The 21,390-nt window shown below is 39.3% G+C and overlaps 4 protein-coding genes across 5 annotated transcripts in view; 1 reads left to right on the top strand and 3 right to left on the bottom strand.

Annotated features, from left to right (window-relative positions):
* Positions 1-373: 373 nt before the first annotated feature.
* Positions 374-1,816, bottom strand: LOC134636793 (trypsin-2). Its single transcript, XM_063486984.1, has 6 exons — positions 1,768-1,816; positions 1,387-1,537; positions 1,017-1,267; positions 773-909; positions 542-643; positions 374-421 (listed from the first exon to the last, which is right to left on the bottom strand). The coding sequence occupies exons 1-6, from the start codon at positions 1,805-1,807 to the stop codon at positions 374-376; spliced, it is 729 nt and encodes a 242-aa protein (XP_063343054.1). The 5' UTR covers positions 1,808-1,816.
* A 4,596-nt stretch (positions 1,817-6,412) lies between these two features.
* Positions 6,413-7,882, bottom strand: LOC134636791 (trypsin-1). The gene is made up of 6 exons (XM_063486981.2): positions 7,843-7,882; positions 7,459-7,609; positions 7,090-7,340; positions 6,846-6,982; positions 6,615-6,716; positions 6,413-6,492 (listed from the first exon to the last, which is right to left on the bottom strand). Exons 1-6 carry the CDS (start codon positions 7,880-7,882, stop codon positions 6,445-6,447), a joined length of 729 nt encoding a protein of 242 aa, XP_063343051.1. The 3' UTR covers positions 6,413-6,444.
* A 4,203-nt stretch (positions 7,883-12,085) lies between these two features.
* On the top strand, positions 12,086-16,073 carry mrpl17 (mitochondrial ribosomal protein L17). Of its 2 annotated transcripts, XM_063486026.1 has the most exons (4): positions 12,086-12,185; positions 12,290-12,481; positions 14,648-14,716; positions 14,823-16,073. In XM_063486026.1, the coding sequence occupies exons 2-4, from the start codon at positions 12,308-12,310 to the stop codon at positions 15,075-15,077; spliced, it is 498 nt and encodes a 165-aa protein (XP_063342096.1). In that variant the 5' UTR covers positions 12,086-12,185; positions 12,290-12,307; the 3' UTR covers positions 15,078-16,073. The 2 variants fall into 2 exon arrangements, with proteins under 2 accessions (XP_063342096.1, XP_063342095.1); XM_063486025.1 differs by having other exon boundaries at positions 12,100-12,481.
* Positions 16,074-18,196: 2,123 nt separating this feature from the next.
* The window catches only part of tmem145 (transmembrane protein 145), a 40,594-nt gene continuing 37,400 nt past the window's right edge, over positions 18,197-21,390 (bottom strand). Inside the window, exon 15 of the mRNA XM_063486973.1 lies at positions 18,197-20,806. Within this exon, the coding sequence (XP_063343043.1) occupies positions 20,567-20,806 (240 nt within the window). The 3' untranslated portion in view covers positions 18,197-20,566. The remainder of the gene's footprint in view (positions 20,807-21,390) is intronic.

Below are 21,390 nucleotides of genomic sequence, written 5' to 3'. Positions count from 1 at the left end.
GTAATTTGTTATTACCAGTCCCAGATTATTGGGCATATATCAATGCCTTTCTAAACAGCAGCAGCAGTGGCAAATTGAAGCAGAGAGAAGACAGGTGAGATTTCAGCAGTTCAGATGATTTATGTACAAAGTAACTGCCTTTCTCCTACTTCCTAAATTCCAGGATATGGTTGTAAAATGTTTGGGTTACTATTTTAAATATCAAAAAACCGTTTTGTAGGAAAACAGAAGGCAACAAAATGGAAGTCAAGGTGAATAACTTTATTGATTTAGGTGGATTCTGACTGCAAGTTGTTTAGAACTCAACAACAACAATGGAGTTAAAATGATAGAAGAATTGCAGCAGAGTAGGAAAGAAGTCAAAGGATCAGACTTAATAGCTGGCCATGGTTTGCTGAATCCAGTCGTTGAAGATGCAGACCTGTGAAAGGAAACAGATCAAGGTTTGTTATTAAAAGGAGGATGATGGGATGATGAAAGTTCCACAATGAGAACTTAGTTTAAGATAGCTGTTTACATTCAAGAAATTATTTAGCTTTACCTTGGTATAAACACCAGGGTGGTCCCTCTCAGCACATCCGTAGCCCCAGGACACAATACCCTGCAGCTCACCGTTGCACACAACAGGGCCACCAGAGTCACCCTGAAAACAAAGTAAAAGAACCAAGATGGACATTGAGAAATAATTATTTGTGTCGTCCACTCTTGTGGCATTTTAAGAAAGGTTTACTATTCGAGAAGGGGACATTTGCAGGTTTGACTTATTACATACCTGGCAAGAGTCCTTGCCTCCCTCCAGGTATCCAGCGCAGAACATGGAGTCAGTGATCATGCCAGGGTAGGAGTTATTACAGTCACTGTAGGACAGGATGGGGATGTTCAGGCACTGCAGCCTGTCCCGATTAGCAGCTACAATGTTTGAAACAGAGTATGGATGAAAAAGGATTCATGCCGATGGAACCAAATGTCATGAAACATTTTTAACTTTAAACTGCTAACGTGCAGAAGTTACTCACTAGAGCTCATGGTGTTGCCCCATCCAGAGACTGTGCACATGGTGCCAGCGGGAGCACAGCTCCTGGGCAGAGGCACAGGCTGCACATAACTGTTGAGGGTGGCAGGTTGGCTCAGCTGGATCAGCATGATGTCGTTGTCAATATTCCAGGAATCATACTGTGGATGGGCGATGACACGGGAGGAGTCGATGAACTGCTCAGTTCCCTCATTGACCGAAATGTCGTGCTCTCCAAGACGCACCTGGATACGACTGAAACATTTGAAAAACAGAAAGAATAGATTCAAACACTCAGAAACTACCAACAAATATTAATTGTGGATCACTCACTTATGTAAATAAGATTTAAAATCTTACTGAAATATACTTACGACTGGTAGCAGTGAGCAGCAGACACAACCCAGTTCTGATTGACCAGGGAGCCACCACAGAAGTGGTAGCCAACGTTGAGAGATACCTGATGGGGCTCAGAGTAAGGTGTGCACTCAAACCCTCCGACGATCTTGTCGTCTTCCAGGGCAACTGAAAACACAAGTGCAAAACAAACTGTTTACTCCTACACTTTTACACCAGGAGTGAAACATCTATGCTGTTTGATTTCCAGCCCAAAGTACATTGTATTTGGTTAGAATTATTGTGAAGCTGCAGTCACGAGCAGCTAAAGATATGTTGGATGAAGTTTTAGTCTAATAAGAAAAACATCTGCCAGTCAGAGAGGAAGACAATCTGCTCAGATAAAACTTCACACTCACAAGCAGCTCCAATGAGCAGAACGAAGACCAGAGACCTCATGATTGCTGAGTGATTCTGTCGATGAGATGACTTCACCTAGAGCTCTGATTTATATCCACAGGAGAGCTGCCCAGCTCTCTGAGCACTCCTATTGGTCAGCAAAGAGCCAATCTCTTGTGTGGCTCGTTGGGCTTGGTGATTTGTTTGAATAGAGATGGCTTATTTATTAGAAACATCTTGATATAAATCATCCACATAAATAGATTACTCTTTTGTATCATTGTATTAATCTATATTTTAATTGCTAGTAACTTATTACAATTTTTTTGTAATATTGGGAAAAGTTAGTTTCAATCCTGCCAATATATGATGACAGTAATGAGCAGAATAGTGAAAAGGGATGGCTTTCTTTTTAGCAAATAAGGAAAATCTCAAAGGAATGTTTGAAAATAGGATTATTTTTATTTCTTAAATAGTTTTTTGTTGTTGTTTCTGTAGCCTCGCAGACCTGAACTGTTTCACTTCAATAAGCACTTAAGGGTCACTTTTTCCCTATGCCCAGACTTTTTTGCACTGACAGTGGAGCATGATATAATAACAAATCCTAGTGGTTTTAATATCTCTAACAGAACTCTTTCAAAGGATTCCTTTGTATATACAGCCATTTTCATGCATAAGCTCTCATAAAATACAATTTTAAATGTATATTTTCATAAAACAATAGACTAATAAGTCAGCCCCTATTGTTTGAAATGAGTGTGTCTCTGGTCAGACTTCTACAAAGGTAAATATAATCTCTATATTTAGATATCTGGGAACACACTATCTTACATCTGTGTGTTTCACAGCACTTGAAGACTAAATTCACATTGGACATTGAAGTGCTTTGAGCAACAAATTAAAAACCTAAAGTAAGATTTCTTACAGTAAATATGAATCTGTGAAGTAGTAGTGAAGGAAGTAGTTGTCCTGTGGTGGTTTTCATTCTGATTTTGTATTCAGCATATTCTTTGCTGTTCTAGAGTTTTTCCGGCCCTCCTATGTTTATGTTTATGTGATGTCTCTTGTGTTTTGTCAGTTTTGTCTTTGGCCTGTTACATTGATGTGTCTCAGTCTTAGGTTCCTGTTTTATTTTGATAGGCTCTTGTCCTGTGTGTGTTGTGTTCAGTTTTGCTTCCCTCATGCTCCTTAATTGATTCTGTTGACCCCGCTGCTTGTTTTCCCCACCTGTGTCTCTTTCCCTGATTACCTCAAGCTGGTGGATAACAGACATCTCTGAAAACGTCGGAGCACTTTTGCAAATATGTGATATCTTGATAAATCGCGCAGATATTTGAAGTTTACACAGCTACATCCTCGCCTGAAAATATCTTAAAAGTTTATTTTGTGACCCAGAAAGAGTAATAAGAGTAATATCAAAACTAAGTAGCTGCCGCCATTGTGGAAAACTGGAATTAGCTGGGCCGCGCTATGAATTCTGGGATAGGTTGGGCCATGAAGGATACACCCAACCCATCCTTCAAATGTGGGGAAACAGAGAACGCATTTGTCAGCCGCGTTTGGAGGAGTCTTCGAATTTGGGCAGCCTTTGTCGTGTCGCTGTGTGACGTAATCGGCCTCAGGAGGATGCAGCCTCTGAATTTGGACACAGCTTTTGCATTCCAAGCAAAGGGGAACTTTTGTTAATGCACAATTTCCTGGTATAGATTACACTGATGCTCACATCAGAGCAACAATTAGAAGAAAGCCTGTTGCTAGGACTGGGAGAAGGCAAATTTCATTTCAAAAGACTACCTGACAGAAGCCTTGATAAAAGCGTGGTTTTGTGCAAACTGTGTAAAAAGGAGTTTGCATACCACCGAAGCACTTCAACCTTAGGGTACCATCTAAATACAAAACAGCAAGGACCGAAACTGTGGGAGCTGTTAGCACTAGCAGTCTCAGTCCGAGTACCAAAAAAGGTCTCGGCAGCCCAAACTTGATGAAATGACTGGCTTCAGGGCAAAATTAGTAAGTCAACATCAGACAAACTTACAATTTCTCTTGCAAAATGGATTGCTCTGTAGACCACTATCGGTGGTAGAAGATAGGGGGTTAGAAAATGTGCTACAGTTAGTGTCAGGTGATCCAACTTTTCAACTGCTGTGCCGAACGACTATTTCAAGTAAAATTCAACAGCTTTGTGACACTGATAAGCAAGCAAAATTAGATGCATTACAGACAGCCCTGCTAATATGGAGGGACTACACCAGCAGCGCACAAGACTGTAGCAACACAAAGAGCCACTCGTACAGGATGTTTCCATAAGGTGGAATTCAACGCTGGATATGGTTTCTTGTCTACTAAAGAATCAAGAGGCTGTCTTGCTGCTTTAGACAAACAAAAGCACAAGTTAGTCGTTTTAACTCCATCAGAGCTGGTAAAACTCCAAAAGCTGGTGACTGTCCTTGAGCCATGCAGGTAAATAAAACTATTTTTAAACTTTGTTACTGTTTCTTCAAAAAGCTTCATAGTTGACAGTTACTGTGTAAATGAATAATTACTTTCTTGACCTGTCTACTACAGGTTTGTGACTGAGCTTCTTGGAGGTGAGACATATGTCTTATGTTTAGTGGTTTTACCTGCTTTCTGCCATCTGCATCACACCATGGAGGTCTCCGATGATGACTCAAACAACATGGTGAAATTTAAGACTGCCTTCAGGACCTATCCCAACGTGTAACTACACTCAACCATCAGTGGCTCAAGATAGCTACTGTGGTTGACCCAGGCTTTAAGGATTTAAAGTGTCTTGCAAGGGGAGAGTGAGAAGAGGTTTGGATCAGCCTTGAGGTCCCGCTGCGGGAACAGTGTAAAGATGCCAGCACAAAGGAGCCAGCAAAGACAAAGAGCCTCCTCCTCTCTTCATTGTCTTCAGACTCTGATTCAGATCAGAAAGTCCTGTGTAACAGGGCCCTGAGTTTGTACAGCAAGTATTTGATAGCCCCGCCACTTCTGTCCAATGCAAGAGACTGGTCTCACCTGCAGGTCACATAGTAACAAATAACAGATCTGTCTTGATCTGTGAAAATGTGAGCGGGCTAGTTTGTCTAAGTAACTGGCTGAAAGAGACCGATAGTAAATAAGCATGGAGGTATGGTGAGTCCAATGGGTTCGTTATTTTTTGCACTAAAATGTTCGATGATCACACTGTTTTAGCCTAATATTCAAATTAATTTTGGCTAACATTACTCAGAGTTTAAAGGTGAAGCTGGTCAAATAACCTTTTATGTTTCTGCCTTATTTTTCTAAGAAGAAAAACTGGGCTTTATGTTGACATTTTTATTATTATTATTTAAAGTCATTACCATTTTGAAATGGTAAATTACTTAAAACAGCACTTTATTTTTAAGTCAAAAACAGATATTGTTTTGTTTTTCTGTTTTGAATTGAAATGCAGTTTAAATGCTCTTTTTCCCGAGAAATTAAAAGAGCTTGAGTTTACAATATTCATGTCCATGCCTATTATTTCTTTCTGTTGCCCACTAAAGCCCTTTTAAATGAAAAAAAGAGCTTTGGGGCAAATTTTCTTGTGCAATTAAATGTGATTCATCGAGAGTAATAAATTACAAAGCTTCTAAGTAATCAGATTAATTTTAATCAAGTCTCACCCCTAATAAAGATTAGGGGTGAGACTCTACAGGCCTCAGTTAGCATTATAAATGTTAAGGTTTATGAATTCACAGCACCATATTTGGAATAAACAAAACACAGCATATGAGCACAAACCCCTTATACCACTGTTAGCTGTTGGAGGGATGATGATTTGGGCTTGTTTTGCAGCCACAGGACCGGGGCACCTTGCAGGCAGAAAGACAGACTGCACATGCCCAGTAAGGGTCTTATAGTATGAGAGAGAGTGGAAATGAATACATTTACAACAATGATATAAAAAAAGAACAGTAAAAATTAAGTTAGTTAAAAACAGTAAAGTTTAGACTGACATTGTGTAAGAGAGACATACAAATTCCATTAATAAATAATATTTATACTATAAATGTAAGAAAAACAGCTGCATGAAAGTAAATACAAAATTATGCCTGGCAGGTGTGTTCACCTGTCACAGAGTAAAGAGTTGTTATACCACTTTGATTGATTTCCCAAAGTGTTCTTTATGGCAGTGAGGTTGAATCAGTCTGATGGAGAAGGAGATCTGCCACCTCAGAAGTGTGAAATAGAGTGAGTGGAATGGGTTATCCATGACGGAAGCCAGTTTGTTCAGTGTCCGCCTGTCCCTCACTGACTCAAAGACCTCCAAATTCTGACCAATGATGCTTCCAGCCTTGCGGATTAGCTTGTTAATCCTGCTGGCATCTCTGGCACTGATTTTTTTTTTTGTAAAACAATTTGCAGATAATCAGGTAAAACAAATGAAAGTCAAGGTTTATAACTTTCTGTGTGTGCCTTACATTTATATGAACAATACTGTGAATGACTGTCTGCTACATCTTAAATACCTGTTGGCTATCATGTCTATGTTAGATATTTACTGATTAAATGTATATATTGTAAAACAAATGACAAAACAGTACTCAATTTGTGTAATTTTATTGATTTATTTGAAAACTGACTGCATGTTATTTAGAACTCTACAGTAGAGCAGAGTTAAACTGGTTAAAAAAATGCAGCCAAGCAGAGTGGTGATTGAAGGATCAGACTTAATAGCTGGCCATGGTTTGCTGAATCCAGTCGTTGAAGATGCAGACCTGTGAAAGGAGACAGATTGAGATTCGTTATTATAGACAGGATGATGAAGTTTAACTGAAGCCACGCAATGTGAATTAAATATGACATAACTGTTTAAATTAAAGAAAGCATATAGCTTTACCTTGGTATAAACACCAGGGTGGTCCCTCTCAGCACATCCGTAGCCCCAGGACACAATACCCTGCAGCTCACCGTTGCACACAACAGGGCCACCAGAGTCACCCTGAAAACAAAGTAAAAGAACCAAGACGGACATTGAGAAATAATTATTTGTGTCGTCCACTCTTGTGGCATTTTAAGAAAGGTTTACTATTCGAGAAGGGGACATTTGCAGGTTTGACTTATTACATACCTGGCAAGAGTCCTTGCCTCCCTCCAGGTATCCAGCGCAGAACATGGAGTCAGTGATCATGCCAGGGTAGGAGTTATTACAGTCACTGTAGGACAGGATGGGGATGTTCAGGCACTGCAGCCTGTCCTGATTAGCAGCTGCAATGTTTGAAACAGAGTATGGATGAAAAAGGATTCATGCTGATGGAACCAAATGTCATGAAACATTTTTAACTTTAAACTGCTAACGTGCAGAAGTTACTCACTAGAGCTCATGGTGTTGCCCCATCCAGAGACTGTGCACATGGTGCCAGCGGGAGCACAGCTACTGGGCAGAGGCACAGGCTGCACATAACTGTTGAGGGTGGCAGGTTGGCTCAGCTGGATCAGCATGATGTCGTTGTCAATATTCCAGGAATCATACTGTGGATGGGCGATGACACGGGAGGAGTCGATGAACTGCTCAGTTCCCTCATTGACCGAAATGTCGTGCTCTCCAAGACGCACCTGGATACGACTGAAAACATTTGAAAAACAGGAAATTAGTATAAAACTCCCAATAAAAATTAATTTTGCACAACTCTAGTCTGAAAATCAGACCTATAATCTTATAGATCTTATAGAAATATGCTTACGATTTGTAGCAGTGAGCAGCAGACACAACCCAGTTCTGATTGACCAGGGAGCCACCACAGAAGTGGTAGCCAGAGTTCAGAGACACCTGATGGGGCTCAGAGTAAGGTGTGCACTCAAACCCTCCGACGATCTTGTCGTCATCCAGGGCAACTGAAAACACAAATGTAAACAAACTGTTTACTCCTACACTTTTACATCAGAAGTGAAACATCTATGCTGTTTGATTTCCAGTCAATTGCATAAATCAAACCTATTTGAGTGGATACAGAAACATAATTAATTTTCCACTTTGAGATAATAAAGCTATGATGAATAAAGGTGTGATCTGGGAAGAAAGCCAACCAACTGTTAGCAGAGAAGAAGCCTTAAAACTTCACACTCACAAGCAGCTCCAATGAGCAGAACGAAGACCAGAGACCTCATGGTTGCTGAGTGATCCTACAGATGAGAGGACTTCACCTGGAGCTCTGATTTATATACACAGGGAGAGAGCTGGGGAGCTCCCATTGGTCAGTGAGGAACCAATGTCTGTGGATGGTCTTTGAAACTGCCCTCGCTATTTGCATAGGGATGGCTTAACTTTTAGCAAACAAGGAAAATCATAATGCAACGTGAGAAGTAGACAGTTTTTTGCTTCTCTATTATTTGTACTGACTTATGTTTCATATCTGTAATATATGTATACAAATTGTTAATATAAACTAAACAACTTGTTAGAAACTCTTTCCCTAATGCATCGTTAATACAGTCACAGCAAAACAAATCATTTCATTTATGTGTAATGTTCTGACATTAATCCTGTGCAATATTCCATAAAGCAACTCTTAAGACCAAATTAATTTACGCAAATTTTATTTTGGTATAAATTTGATTAATTCACCTGTTAGCTGACGGAAATGTGAGTTTGGTTTGTTTTTCTGGTCACACTAAAGGTACATACCACCTCTCTAGTTACACGTCAGCCTTGTAATCTGGAAACTCAATTCAGATATGAAAGGTTTGCCTCTGCCCCAAGAAAGAAATGATGTGTGTTGTTTTATTCATAAAACATAGGACATGTGTATAAAGTTGTGATAGAGCAAGTGCTGTGATTTGATTTTATTTGAAAAGGGAGAATTATATGGGAGATATAATTGCTGAAAAATATAGGCAGTAGAGCAGGTCACCTACTAACCGGAAGGTTGGTGGTTCGATCCCCACTAAATATCTTTCCGATGCATACTTGTGTGAATAGGTGAATGAGGCATTTTGTGCCCAAATAGAGTAGAAACATGCTATATAAGAACCAGTCCAATTTATACACAGTTAATGGATGGCCTTTGTGTTGTGCAGCCACTCAATCATAACACAGACATAGAAACTGAACAACATCAGTCAGGATATTGCAGGATCATTACACTGAACACAGAGTCATGTTTGGCACAGGGGATGGGGTGGTTGGAAGCACTAACATGATGCCTTGGTGTAGGATAGCTTTTCTCAGTATGTCTATGTCCCCAATATACAACATCTTGCAGCACAACTTTGCAGAAATCAGCACCTCCAGAGTCACCTTGAGAGAAAGACCTGAGCTTACATGCAGTGAATCTTGATACTTGAACTCTGAACTTTTGCAATGCAATGCTCAGCACTCAGCACTTTAAAGTAATAAAAAAAAGTGGTTGGTCCAGTTTGAATGTATGTTGTCAGAAAAGTAGAAACATATCTGGCAGGAGCCTGCCTTCATCCAGGTATCCTTTACAGAATATGGTGTAGTCAACCACATTGAGGTATGTAATGTGACAGTAATCTTCAGACAGGATGGAAATTTCTGCACACTGCAGCCTGTCAGCAGCTGCAGCAAATACAAAAGAACATTAGGGATAATAGAGACTTTGCACGTGGTCCCAGAAGAGGCACAGCCAGCGGGCAGAGCCACAGGCTGCACATACTGGTTGACTATGGCAGCTGAGCTTGAGCAGCCTGATGTCATTCACAAGTGCCAAACTGTCACAGAAGGCTTGTTGGATTATATGGAAAACACTAACAAACTGCTCATTACCCTCAGTGGCTCCAGTATGATGATCTCCCATACACAACTCCATGCAACAGACAGACAAAGAAGCTGATGAAAAAGAGATTTTGATTTTCTGTTCATTTTTCCCATCAGTTGCATCAGTTCTCATTGACCAGGGAGCAACCACAGAAGATGCTTGATTGGGGCTGGGAGTAGGGCTCACACTCATACCCATCAACATCATCTGTGGACACAGAAATAGTAATTCATTTGTTGCACTATAGAAACATGCACAATGCACGAGACACAGTCTGCACTTGCAAACAACTTCAATTAGCAAAATGAAAACCAGACATTTCATGGCTGAAATGGTATCACTTCACTTCAGTCTCTATCCTGTGATAGCCAGTCAACTAAAACACACAAACTGATAGTGAGGTGTAAACCAGATGCGGGCGGTCCATTCCAGACTTGTAAGGCTCCTAAATCTAACCCCGTATGGCTGCAACATATGGATTGTTCACATAACACCTTTACTCAAGGCCGAGTTCAGAACTCAACCATAAAAGAAATAGCAGCGGTAAGAAATCAAATATAGGACAACATGTAACTATTCTTATAGCAAAAATGATTGCAGCATAATGGATGACTCAAATTAATCAGACCCATTCAGAAACTTGCTCTTTAGTTTAGATTTGAATAATCAATGTATCAGTAATACAGAGGTTTGCTGCTGATTTCTAACTGCTCTGTGACAATTAACAATCCTGCAGTCCTGCAATTATCTACATTTCAATTACTGTTAGATTTTAAAGAGTCCTGCATACTAAATGCTAAATGTATGTCTAATCCTCAGACTGTTTATTAGAATTCTTACTTTTTTTCTGTGTCAATGTAAAAGCTACTAAAAAAAGTCATTAATATTTATCATGACTAATTCCAGCTGTTACATTTTTTAAAAGTAGGGATACTTTAATGTATTTTAACCTATACCAGAGTAACTTTGGGAATTCCACATAAAGCAGGATGCAGTTCTTTATTTTCACATCTTATTAATATCTTTTTTCATTTTAATATTTACATTTATGCTGTCAAACAAATAGCTCATTTATAAGATTTAATTATAAGCAATAATTTTGATAATCATCTTTAGTCAAGAAGAAAGTTAATTCACTGAAAATTGCTCTGCCTTGCAATTACATAAAAGAACAAATCCAATTCATATTCTAACAAATGATTGGTCTACTTGGCTGGTGTTATTTGTCTTTTCTCATTTGCTTGAAACAACATTTTTTGCTGGTTTATCTAAAAAAAAAAATTTTAAAAAATCATGTGGGTTAGAAACATTCTGCAACTGCTGTTGTGAACATGGCCATCTGGAGTGCAACAGGCTACAGCCAAGTCAAGGTTAGTGATTACAAAGTACATTTTTCTGTGCTTGCATCCTATATAGAAGGTATGGCTGTAAAAGTTTCATACATATAGTTTCATAGCTAGATAGCTAGATAGATAGATTTGAAACTCATTCAAATATTTGTTGCTTACCTTGCTCTCAGAGTGTTGTGGGGGTTATGGATGTACTGACAAAACAAATCCTGGCATTTATATCAAAGTAATGCACAGAGACCAGGACCATTTCTTTAACATAAACCGCTATCTCCTATTTAATGTATGCTGCTGGTTGTGTATACCAGCAAACTTTGCTCCCCGACCCTGAAAAGGATAAGCAGAAGAGAATGGATACAAGGATTCAATCTGTATTTTTGTGATAGAAATTCTCCAAATTCCCATTGGTCCTATTAAATCCACGAGTCATTGGGAGGTTTATTCATTACTATGTCTAAGCTTTCATATTAGCATCTGTTGAAAGCATAGACTGGTCAGTAACTCCTTCTCGTGTCAATCAGTCACATCATTTATTGGTTCTTTGCTCTGCTAAAAGCTGCGTGGAAATAGGAGCCACATATTTTAATGTGAGTATCTTATGCCTTTCATACAGGAAAATCTGTGATACAAAAACCTGTACATTTCAAAAAAATTCTTCTATACAAAGAACAATATTTGTTCCTCTTTAAAGCAAACTACTATTATTAAGTAGTTGTCATTGTCAAAACCTTCTATTATACATCTATTACCACACAACACTCAGATACAGCCCTTTCAGGTGTATCTGTACTCTACTTCTGTCTTCACTCAGTGGTGAATGAGTCTAGTTCAGTCCAGCTCACCCTTTTAAAATCAGCCTGCAAACTCTTGGGTTAATAATGCTCTGATAGTTTATTATTTTTTTAAAAAAAAAACTTTTTACCACTGAAACAACCTTTTTGGGGTGGCATCTGAAAAAAGTTCAGCAATTTTGAAACAGGAATAAGTCGAAATTTTGAGACTGGATCATAACCTTTTGAGTCGTGGGAGGCACAACAATGCCTAAGAGTTATGTAGATATGAATAGTTTCGTAACATTCATCAGTTTACACAGTTTACATGCACACACGCAACAACAGTATAACAATACTTTTTAACCAAACAAACAAAAACATATAGAGAAGGTGTTTTTTAAAAAGGACCCCTGTTGTAGCAATAGACCGTGAGGTAGCGGCGGTGTTAAGCGGAACTATCTTGTCGCAGTTTCGCGACCCAGTCGGACATATTAGCCGACGTACCACCAATGTCAACTCCAGCACATATATCGTTGATATACGTGACCTCCGGAATATTTCTAACATTTAGGTAACCTGCTCTATTTTGTGTATAAACAGTGGTTTAGATAGAGTATATTCTAAGCCTTTCTTTGCTTTTTGAATTTTATTTTTGTCTGACGCGGGCTCTCGTAGGCGAAGCTATCCGACAAAATGCGCCTCACGTTGCAAATGTTGATCTCCCACGGCCGGATGGCCCGGAGGATGGGTTTGGGCCCACGGTCCAGGATCGACATGCTGCGCAACATTTTGACAGGACTGGTCCGACACGAGAGGATAGAAACCACGCTGGCCCGAGCAGATGAAGTCCGCTTCTACGCCGAAAAGGTGACCATGTGAGGAACCAGTATGCTTAGAAGCGGTGAAACCAGTATCTAACAGTATCTGAGTAGTTCTAACTAACCAAATTCAATATGAGTAATTATTAATAACATTATTATTTAATCTGCGGGGATGCCTTTCTAATAAGGTCAGTACAGTTATTGAGTAGAAACACGTGGACTCGCATCTTAAGAGGATTGTTACACCCACAGCAACTCACTGTCATTACTAACATAACAATTAATATAAACAACGTTTTAATCAATCAGTTCATATTGGCTAGTGCAACACTCGGGTCACTCTCCGGTCAGCTGAAACAGGCACGTTCTTCCAACCGATCAATGAAATGAACGCTTGGTGGTTTTCACAGCTCAGTGTTTCCACTGCAGATTGTGAAAATACACATTCATTTATTCATAAGCCTGCACCGTCTGACTGAGATCTGAGCTGAGTGAAGTTCTGCTGTAATGTGGAAGCAATGCAAGACAAGCATAAAGCGAAAAAGCAAACTAGTCCAACCCCAACAGTAACATCTCTGCATTTCTGCCCAGTGTTAATGTCATGCTAAAAAACGATTGCTTGCGATTGTTTGTATGTGTTTCCTATGCTTATATTGGTAAATGGGCTGTATATAGACAATATTAAAGAAGAAGTTTTATAATTAATTTATATATTAAACTTCTTTAATAATCTCTGTACTATTGTACCTACTATCAAAACAGTATTTCTCGCTACTTAAATAAATTATACTACCACTGCTATGTTATGTTTTGACTGCAATTTCTGCAGCTTTCTTGGCCATTTTGCCAAAACTGATTGTAGCTTCTACCTTGCCACTTCTTTCTGGCTCCAAATGTCTTGATATGATTTGTGAGAATACCCCACCCACCCCCTAGAATAACAAAAAGAGTATAAAACATGCTTCCACAGCAAGAGCAGCTAGCGGATCACTGGTGCTGTGGAATATTGAATACCAGGTGTATCCACTCCCAAAGGGGCACAGGTCACTGTTTCTGCACACGTCTGCTCTACAACAGCATGGGATGAGGTGTGCACATGCCTCACAAAACATCTGTTCTCCACTGTGGTTAGGCTTTCTCATGTCGCACCTTCCATTGGATTAGAGACATGTCTCTAACTGCCTTTTATCTTATAGGGATCCTTTATTTGCATTGAACACGAATAGTGTTTAGTGAGTCCTGGTGTGTAGTTTAAATTGGGTTTAGGTGTGTGTGAAGCACACTCAAGTTTCATCATGTGGCAGTAATGGAGAACCCCTGTGTGGGAAATTTGTGCATATAGTATGTCACTGAGCAGTTTGCTACTTAAAACTTTTGTGTTAAAAATTTATATACTTGGATTTAACTATTCAGTTGACTGAATGTTATCCCTGTTTAGAAGTTGTTTTTCATATAAAAATAACCCTTTATTGCATTAAAATAGTTCTAACTCTAAAACTTTGCCTTATTCAGTATGCAGACATCTGTGAATATGTAAATTGGTCTTCGCCACACGTCTTGGCTCCGCACTCACAAAATTACTCGCTACATAAAACTGAGTGTTTTAGAGGATCCTGACAAAATATACAAAGCCTGTACCACACTGAAAATTAGCAAGTTTCAGCTATTAAAGTGAGTCAAAAACATGTTAATACAAACATAACAATTAAATAGATTAACACTTGTAAGAAAGGTTTGTTTTTTCCCCTCTCTCAGGGCAACATCACAAGTTGTCAAGTCAAATTAATCATCACTTCTTTGCTCTCTGTTTTCACGTGGATCAGTGTAAGACACAGATGAGATGACGAAACTCACGCAACTGTAAATGACAGAAAAAGCAGCAGATTCTCACACTTAACTGAAACAAAACGAGTACACACAGATAACATGAGCCCTGCTCTCATATTCGGTTTATGTGTGAAATCCTGACTGCCTGAATTTGTGATTTTCATTTTAATTGGCATACTTCAATAGTAGCTGTTTTTTTTTTTTGTTTTTTTAATTTGTTTTATTTGTTCATGACTTGTCTTCTAGCATATTAAAAAAACATGGTATGAACTTCTTAACAAGGTTTCAAAACCTTATATTTTTTGAAAGAGGTCTTTAATTCATTTTCTTTGACGTGCGTCTGACTTTCGATGTTTTCTTTTATCTTTTCTTTTTTCCCCTCTAGCTGGTAGACTATGCCAAAAAGGGAGACACTGATGAGAAGGCGATGAAAATGGCCAGTTTTTGGCTGACGGTATGTGTCTGCAGCTCTTCTTCACTTTGTAAAGATAATAACCGTGTAGCTCTGAATATAAAACAGTTGATGTAAAGCTTATTTTAAGTATGCTTCCTCTCTTCAGGAGAAGGATCTGGTCCCAAAGCTCTTCAAGGTCCTGGCTCCACGGTTTGAGAACCACTCAAACAGCTACACACGGCTGGCACGCATCCCCAACAGACAGAACCTGGACAGAGCTAAGATGGCTGTTCTGGAGTACAAAGGCAACCCTTTCCCACCCCTTTATCCTGCGAAAAAGGAAAATGAACTGACTCTCATCAACCAGCTCCTCAAAGGCTACAGAGAGGACAGGGCACAACAGTTAGACACAAAGCCGTAGTTGCCACCATGGAGATGGATCAAAGATGGCTGAAGGGTGATGGTGGGGTACTGAAATGCTTCTGAAGAGCCACTTGCATATTCTGCAGACTGTGGCTTAAAGGCCGCAACAGACACTGATGCAGTTCTTTACCAAAAGAAGCCGCAGCTCTGTAAAGTATTTCTGATTGTGTATTAATAAATATTATTTCTTAAGATAAGCAAGAAATGTTTGGTTTTCCTTTGATTGTTAATGAATTCAGATTCATGCTGTTGAGCATTCATAAATAGGTTCACAAATAAACTGCTTTTCTTATTAATGTGGTAATGGTGGTTATAATTTTAAAGCAGTCAAAGGAATGATCAAAATTGTGCTACTCTATAACTGCATATTCCATTTCTGTTTATAACAGAGTATGACTCTTATAAATTTGTTGTTTTCAAGCACAAGCAATGTTACTATTATTTTTGGACATGTCATCAATTTTCTGAAGGCATTACAGGATGCATAGCGCTCCTTGTGACATATACACCAATCAACCACAACATTAAAACCTCCTGAATTACATTACACAGCTCTCCTCAAGCTGGCAAAATAGCTCTGACCTGCTGGGGCATGGGACCTCTGGGAGAGTTCTGTGGTGAATGGCAGTAGATGATTGTGAGTCCTGTGGGTTGCACAGTGGAGCCTCCGTGGAATGGGATTTGTAATGGCGCATTCCACGGATGTTCGATTGGACTGGGATCTGGGGAGTTTGGAGGTTGGGTCAACCCCTTGAACTCTTTGTCAAGTCCCCTGAGCTGTTGCACTTTTTGCGGTGTGCCAGAGCTCATTGTCCTGCTTGGTATGGGCACTGCAGTGTTAGGATATGCTTGTCCTGCAGTACTGTTTAGGTGTGCGATGCATGTTAACAGCAGCAATCAGTTTACCAGTAGTACAGTGCACTGTAACGAGGCGAGTAATGTAATTTACATATGACTGGTTTTAACCCTGTAAAGCCTGAATAATTAAATAATTGCCAGAAAATTCAGAGTGTTGACTGATCCTTCTAACAAAAAACTGAAATTAAAACTAGCAATTTACATATATGAGTTTTAATATATATACTTTTTGCTACATCTGTCATTTTTGCGCAGTTTATTTTTTTCAGGATAAGGATCGCAGTGATGATGTAAAAGTCTCAAAACTTCAAATATAATAAGCGTGGCAGGGTTATACAGGGTTGCCTTCATGTGCAAATTGGTGTAGTTCCAGTTTAAAGGAGGATTTCTGGACAGTACATTGTCTCTAAGTTCTCTTCACTAATCGTTTTCCAGTCTTGTAGTTAATGTCAGTATAGACAAGGCTGACGTAGTGATTCAGCCACCTGAGTCACGTCTATTGGCTTGCAACAGCACACACAATGGTAGACACGCCATATACAAAATTAGTCGACAGCGGAACTAACACAAGGAATTATGGACATGTTCAAATTTCATTTATATAAAGCACAACTGTACAATCACTACCCATCTTGTTAGGTACACCTGTTCAGCGACTCACTGTTGCAAATATCTAATCAGATAATGTGTGGCAGAAGCTCAATTCATTCATGGCAGATGGGCTGGTCTGAGTATTTCAGAAACTGCTGATCTACTCTGATTTTCCTGGACCACCATGATCAGAACAACTCTGAATGCACAACATGTTGAACCTTGAAGCAGATGGACTATAGCAGCAGAAGTTCACACCAGGTGCACTGCTGTCAGAAACAGGAAGCCAAGGCTACAATTTGCACAGACTCACTAAAACTAAGTAACAAAAGATTTCCTGGTCTTGATTTCTGTTGCAACATTTTGATGGTAAGGTCAGAATTTGGCACAAACAATGTAATTTACACGTCACAGTCTATCTGAGTATTGTTGCTCACCCTTTATGAGCACGATGTACCCGTCTGCTGGTGAATGCTTCCAGCAGGATAGCATCACAATGCATTTTCTCAAACTGGTTTCTTGAAAATAGAAATTAGTTCACTGCACTCAAATTGCCTGAACAGCCACCAGATCTCAATCCAACAGAGCATCTTTGGGTTCTTCAGGAACTCTGTGATATTATGTCAATAAGGACCAAATCTGTCAGGATTGTGTCAAGCACCTTGTTGGATCCATGTCACAATAAATTATTGGAGTTCTGAAGACAAAACAGGGTCCAAAATGATAACTAGTAAAATGTACCTAATAAAGTGGCAGACAAGTCTCACATCTAAGACCTAAATTTACAAAATAATGGCCTACATCTTCCCTCCACCATCCTGATATTAGTGCCCTTTGCATATACACTACTTCATACTGACAAAACCCTAATACAATGTGTCACAGTGAAAATTACACTTTTTCTGGGAACAATAACAGTGGTGATTCATGTGCTCAAATTGTCAGTTTATTGCTTACTAGACTATAAAAGTGCACCTTTTGGTATACAGTGTTTATCATTTAGGGAGCAGTGAATGACTCAGTGTGGAAGCACATGTGTAACTAATAACATTAACCATGGCTCCAGCAATAGCTGTGTATTTTTAAACTAAAGAAAAAAAATTCAACCATCCTCTTATCCAATTCAGGATCACAGCTGGGCTGGACAGGCTGCCAGTCTATTGCAGAGCTAACACAAAGAGACAGATAACCACTCATTCTCGGTTTAGATTCACCGGTTACTCTAACATGCAAACTCCACAGAAAAAAGGCCCCAGCCTGGCTTTAAACCAGGGACCTTCTTGCTGGGAAGCAACATTGCTATCTATCACACTGCTCATTACCAAGCATTATATTTTAATTTTTTCTCTGAAGACGGTCACATTAGTCATATTGAAAGCTTGTGTCTCTACCTGAAACTCAAACACAGGCATTTTGTTGTGGCTCTGTACTTCAGGGGTCACCAAACAGGATATTGGCAGTGACTGCGAAACAATTAGGCTAGCCTACATCAGATTGTGAGCAGGCTGGAGTCTGTCCCTGTGGTGTTTTACTTTAATGGACTTGTAATGAGAACAGATTCTAAATTTGATTTACAGATATTAGATTTACTCCTTTGGACACGTGCCCTTGTCCTAACTGGATCGTAACACAGGAGCCATATAACACAAAGCCAGGCAAAGCCTCTAATAAAACCAAAGTTTTTTATTATTTTGGCAAAAAGTGTATATGTACAGCTTATTTAGAATTATTATTTGACACCATTAAAATGCATTTGACGGTGCTTTAGTGATGTGCTCTTAACCAGATCACTCCGAGTAGCCTAAAAGCTGTGCTGTTTTCTGTCATGCATACACAATCTCTTTTCTTCACGCTCTGTCTCCAGTTCTTTGTGTCATTTCTGTAATTAAAAGTCATTATAAACAAGGTTGAAGCAGGGATACATTTCAGTAAGTATATCGAGTCACCCAGTTTCTTATCAGTCAAGTCATGGCAACCGTAACAATGGTCAACAGCTGACGAAATGGCAGACATGCCAAATACAAATCAGAAACATAATCAGAATAACAGCTAATACTCCAATTCAAGTATCATTCAGTTGCACAGACTAAGTTACACCTCTGATTACACTCTTACAAGGTACACACCACAGTCCTAACGTTGCCTAAACTCCTTTACAGAAAGACTGCCAGTGACACATCTGTGGATAATTAGCAGAGCCACAGATTTTATAAGCCAGAAATGAATGAAAGGTCGAGATAAAAAAAAACACTGAATTTGTCAAGTGTACTCAGTCTCAATGACACCCTTACATAATTCTTACCAGCATGTGAGATTCAGTGTTGCGTTACACTGACTAAGCATGAAACGTTAACTTCAAACGTTTGGACAGTTGATGGCGTTTTTGGACTGTATTTACAGGTGTATGCATCTGGAATAGTACTCGATGTTGTAGGAATACAGGTTTCAAAGCAGTCTTATAAGGTGACATCATCACGAATAAACAGACTAAGACCAGGAACATTAAAGTGCTCCATGCAGGACAGACGAAATGTACACGGTATCTGTTTCACAGTTCATCTACAAGGTTTTTTTTTGTTGTTTTTTCTTGTTATAGCTCAATATTAGGGGATACAAAACTTGTAATATTTGTTCGGCTTTTCACACTGGGTAACTTATTCAGGTGCGAGAACCCGACAAATATAATATTCGTGTTTCAGGATTGAGACAGAGGTGAGAATGAAGTTACTTGTATTCTATAAAAAAAGGCAGCCTCCAGCTTTTAAGTCATGGATGTGTCAGATGTAAGCAAGCCAAAGAGAGGCAAAAAGAAAAATTGACAAAAGGTATACTAGAGTAATTCCAGTAACTTGAAAATCACCCCTGTCCTTGTGCTGTATTGCATCAGTACATTCACCAACGTCTACATACACAGAAATGACTTTTTTTTTTAACAGGCATATTCTGTACTCTAGTGAAAATTCAACCAAAAGAAAAAAAAACCCAATATAACATTGGTTTTATATTGTGTCTCAAACAGCGCAAGACGCTTTTGACTGGAGTAACAACAGAGTTTATCCAGTCGAAATATACTGAAGCTTATTGTATGCATTTACAAAAGGAAAGAGTTCAATACACACAATATGCAAATATTGTGTGGTCATGTTGAGTACATATAATCAGTGTTTTTAAGACAGGAAATACAATACAAACATGCGTGTTTTTACAAGCACTGTACCTAGGAGTGCCCACAGTAAACGTGACATTTACAGTTACACATCAGCATATCAATCCAGTATAGCCAGCTGCAATGGAGGCATATAAGAATATAAATAAACCGAACAGATTTCGTATAGAGTAAATATATCTATGCTTTATCAAACAGTGTCAAAAATAAAAAAAAAATCCTTTTTTAGATTAACCCAGAACATGTAATGGCATGATATTTCTCTATGGTCACAGCACCAACTACAATTTAATGATGTGGAAAAACAAAAATAAATCTTTCCTTTTTTTCTTTTTTTTTTTATTTAAATAAAACTATGTAGATTGGTAGCACTCACCGGGTTTAGCTATTTACAAACTCTTTCAGGCACACCATCAATGCCTCATGAATTTTTGAATGAAAACTATTTCAAGAATTTTGTTCATTTCCGCTTTGTGCACAGCTATCATTTTTTGCTCTGGCTACATCCACTTTGTCATCTTTCTCCCTGTGTGCCTTTTACTGGTCAACATCAAATATTTATTGCTTCTTTATTCTTTAACAAGCTCTGCACTTGTGCCTCAGCCATTTCCCCTCACTCCTCCATTCTGATCACTTCCATTCAAAGGTGAAAAGCGACCGTTTAGGGATTCACTTTTCTGATGATCTCTTCTTCGTCCTTCCAAACATTTTCATTTCTTTTTTTCCCTTTTTTCTGGCTGACCTTTACTTTGAATTCCACTATATTTCTTTAGTTATTGTCACTATTTCTATTTTTATTGTCATTCTGTCCTTGCTTTCATGCTCCCCCCGCCCTACTGCCCAACTTCCTCTGTCCTGCCTTTCTCTCCATCTCATGCCTTTGTTCCAAATCCTGCTCCTCCTCCACTCTGCATGGTGAAATACTCTGTAAAGGACGGAAGCCGGGGTGGGAGTGGGGGTGATCGTGTGGCCGGGCGCGGGGGTATTGGAGGCGGAGGTGAGGGCAATATCGACGTTAAGTCAGCAGCAGTGGTGATGATCTTCTGTTCGCTATTTCTCTGCACATCTGGCCCTTTACGGGCCACTGTCTCCTCCACCGTCTTTACCGGTTCCTGGAAAAAAGAAGAAGAGAGTTTCACATTTTGTCATGGTCTGATCCTCTACATTGCAGACACCAATCAGTAAACCAGCTATGGCAGCAAATGCCCAAGATACTTTGATGGAAATTAAACATATACAGGTTTACCTGACTGGAACAGTGGCCTTTAATGACTACCAATAACAGAATGATAACACCAGAAGACACAGAAATAGTGCACTGAGGGTCTTTAGCCTGACCTAGTATTTCTTCTTGAAGAAGAAAGAACACCAGTGGAAAACAAAAAGGTATAAAATGTGTTTTGGAAAGAGTGTGTAACACCTTGTGCTCTCTGAATATCTACCAGGTCTCTAGGCCTCTGATGGAAGTGTAATTGTTCACAGTAACTACAGCTATTGGTCTCTGGCTCAACTCAACCCACAGGCCAGTGCAGCCCACGGTGATGAATGCCCCAGATCTACCCAACCATATTCCTGCTTAGTGGGCCTGACAGGTGCCTGAGGGGGCAGAATACCTCCTCAGTTACTCCAAAAAGCATGAATCCTAATAGAGGTGTCTGTAGTACACAGGTATGGAGATAAAACTGGAAAGCACAGG

The sequence above is a fragment of the Pelmatolapia mariae genome, linkage group LG10_11 (genome assembly GCF_036321145.2).
Source record: "Pelmatolapia mariae isolate MD_Pm_ZW linkage group LG10_11, Pm_UMD_F_2, whole genome shotgun sequence".
In the NCBI taxonomy this organism is placed as follows: Eukaryota; Metazoa; Chordata; class Actinopteri; order Cichliformes; family Cichlidae; genus Pelmatolapia; species Pelmatolapia mariae.
The sequence above is the reverse complement of the archived record's forward strand: the minus strand, read 5'-3'. Positions and strand labels throughout refer to the sequence as shown.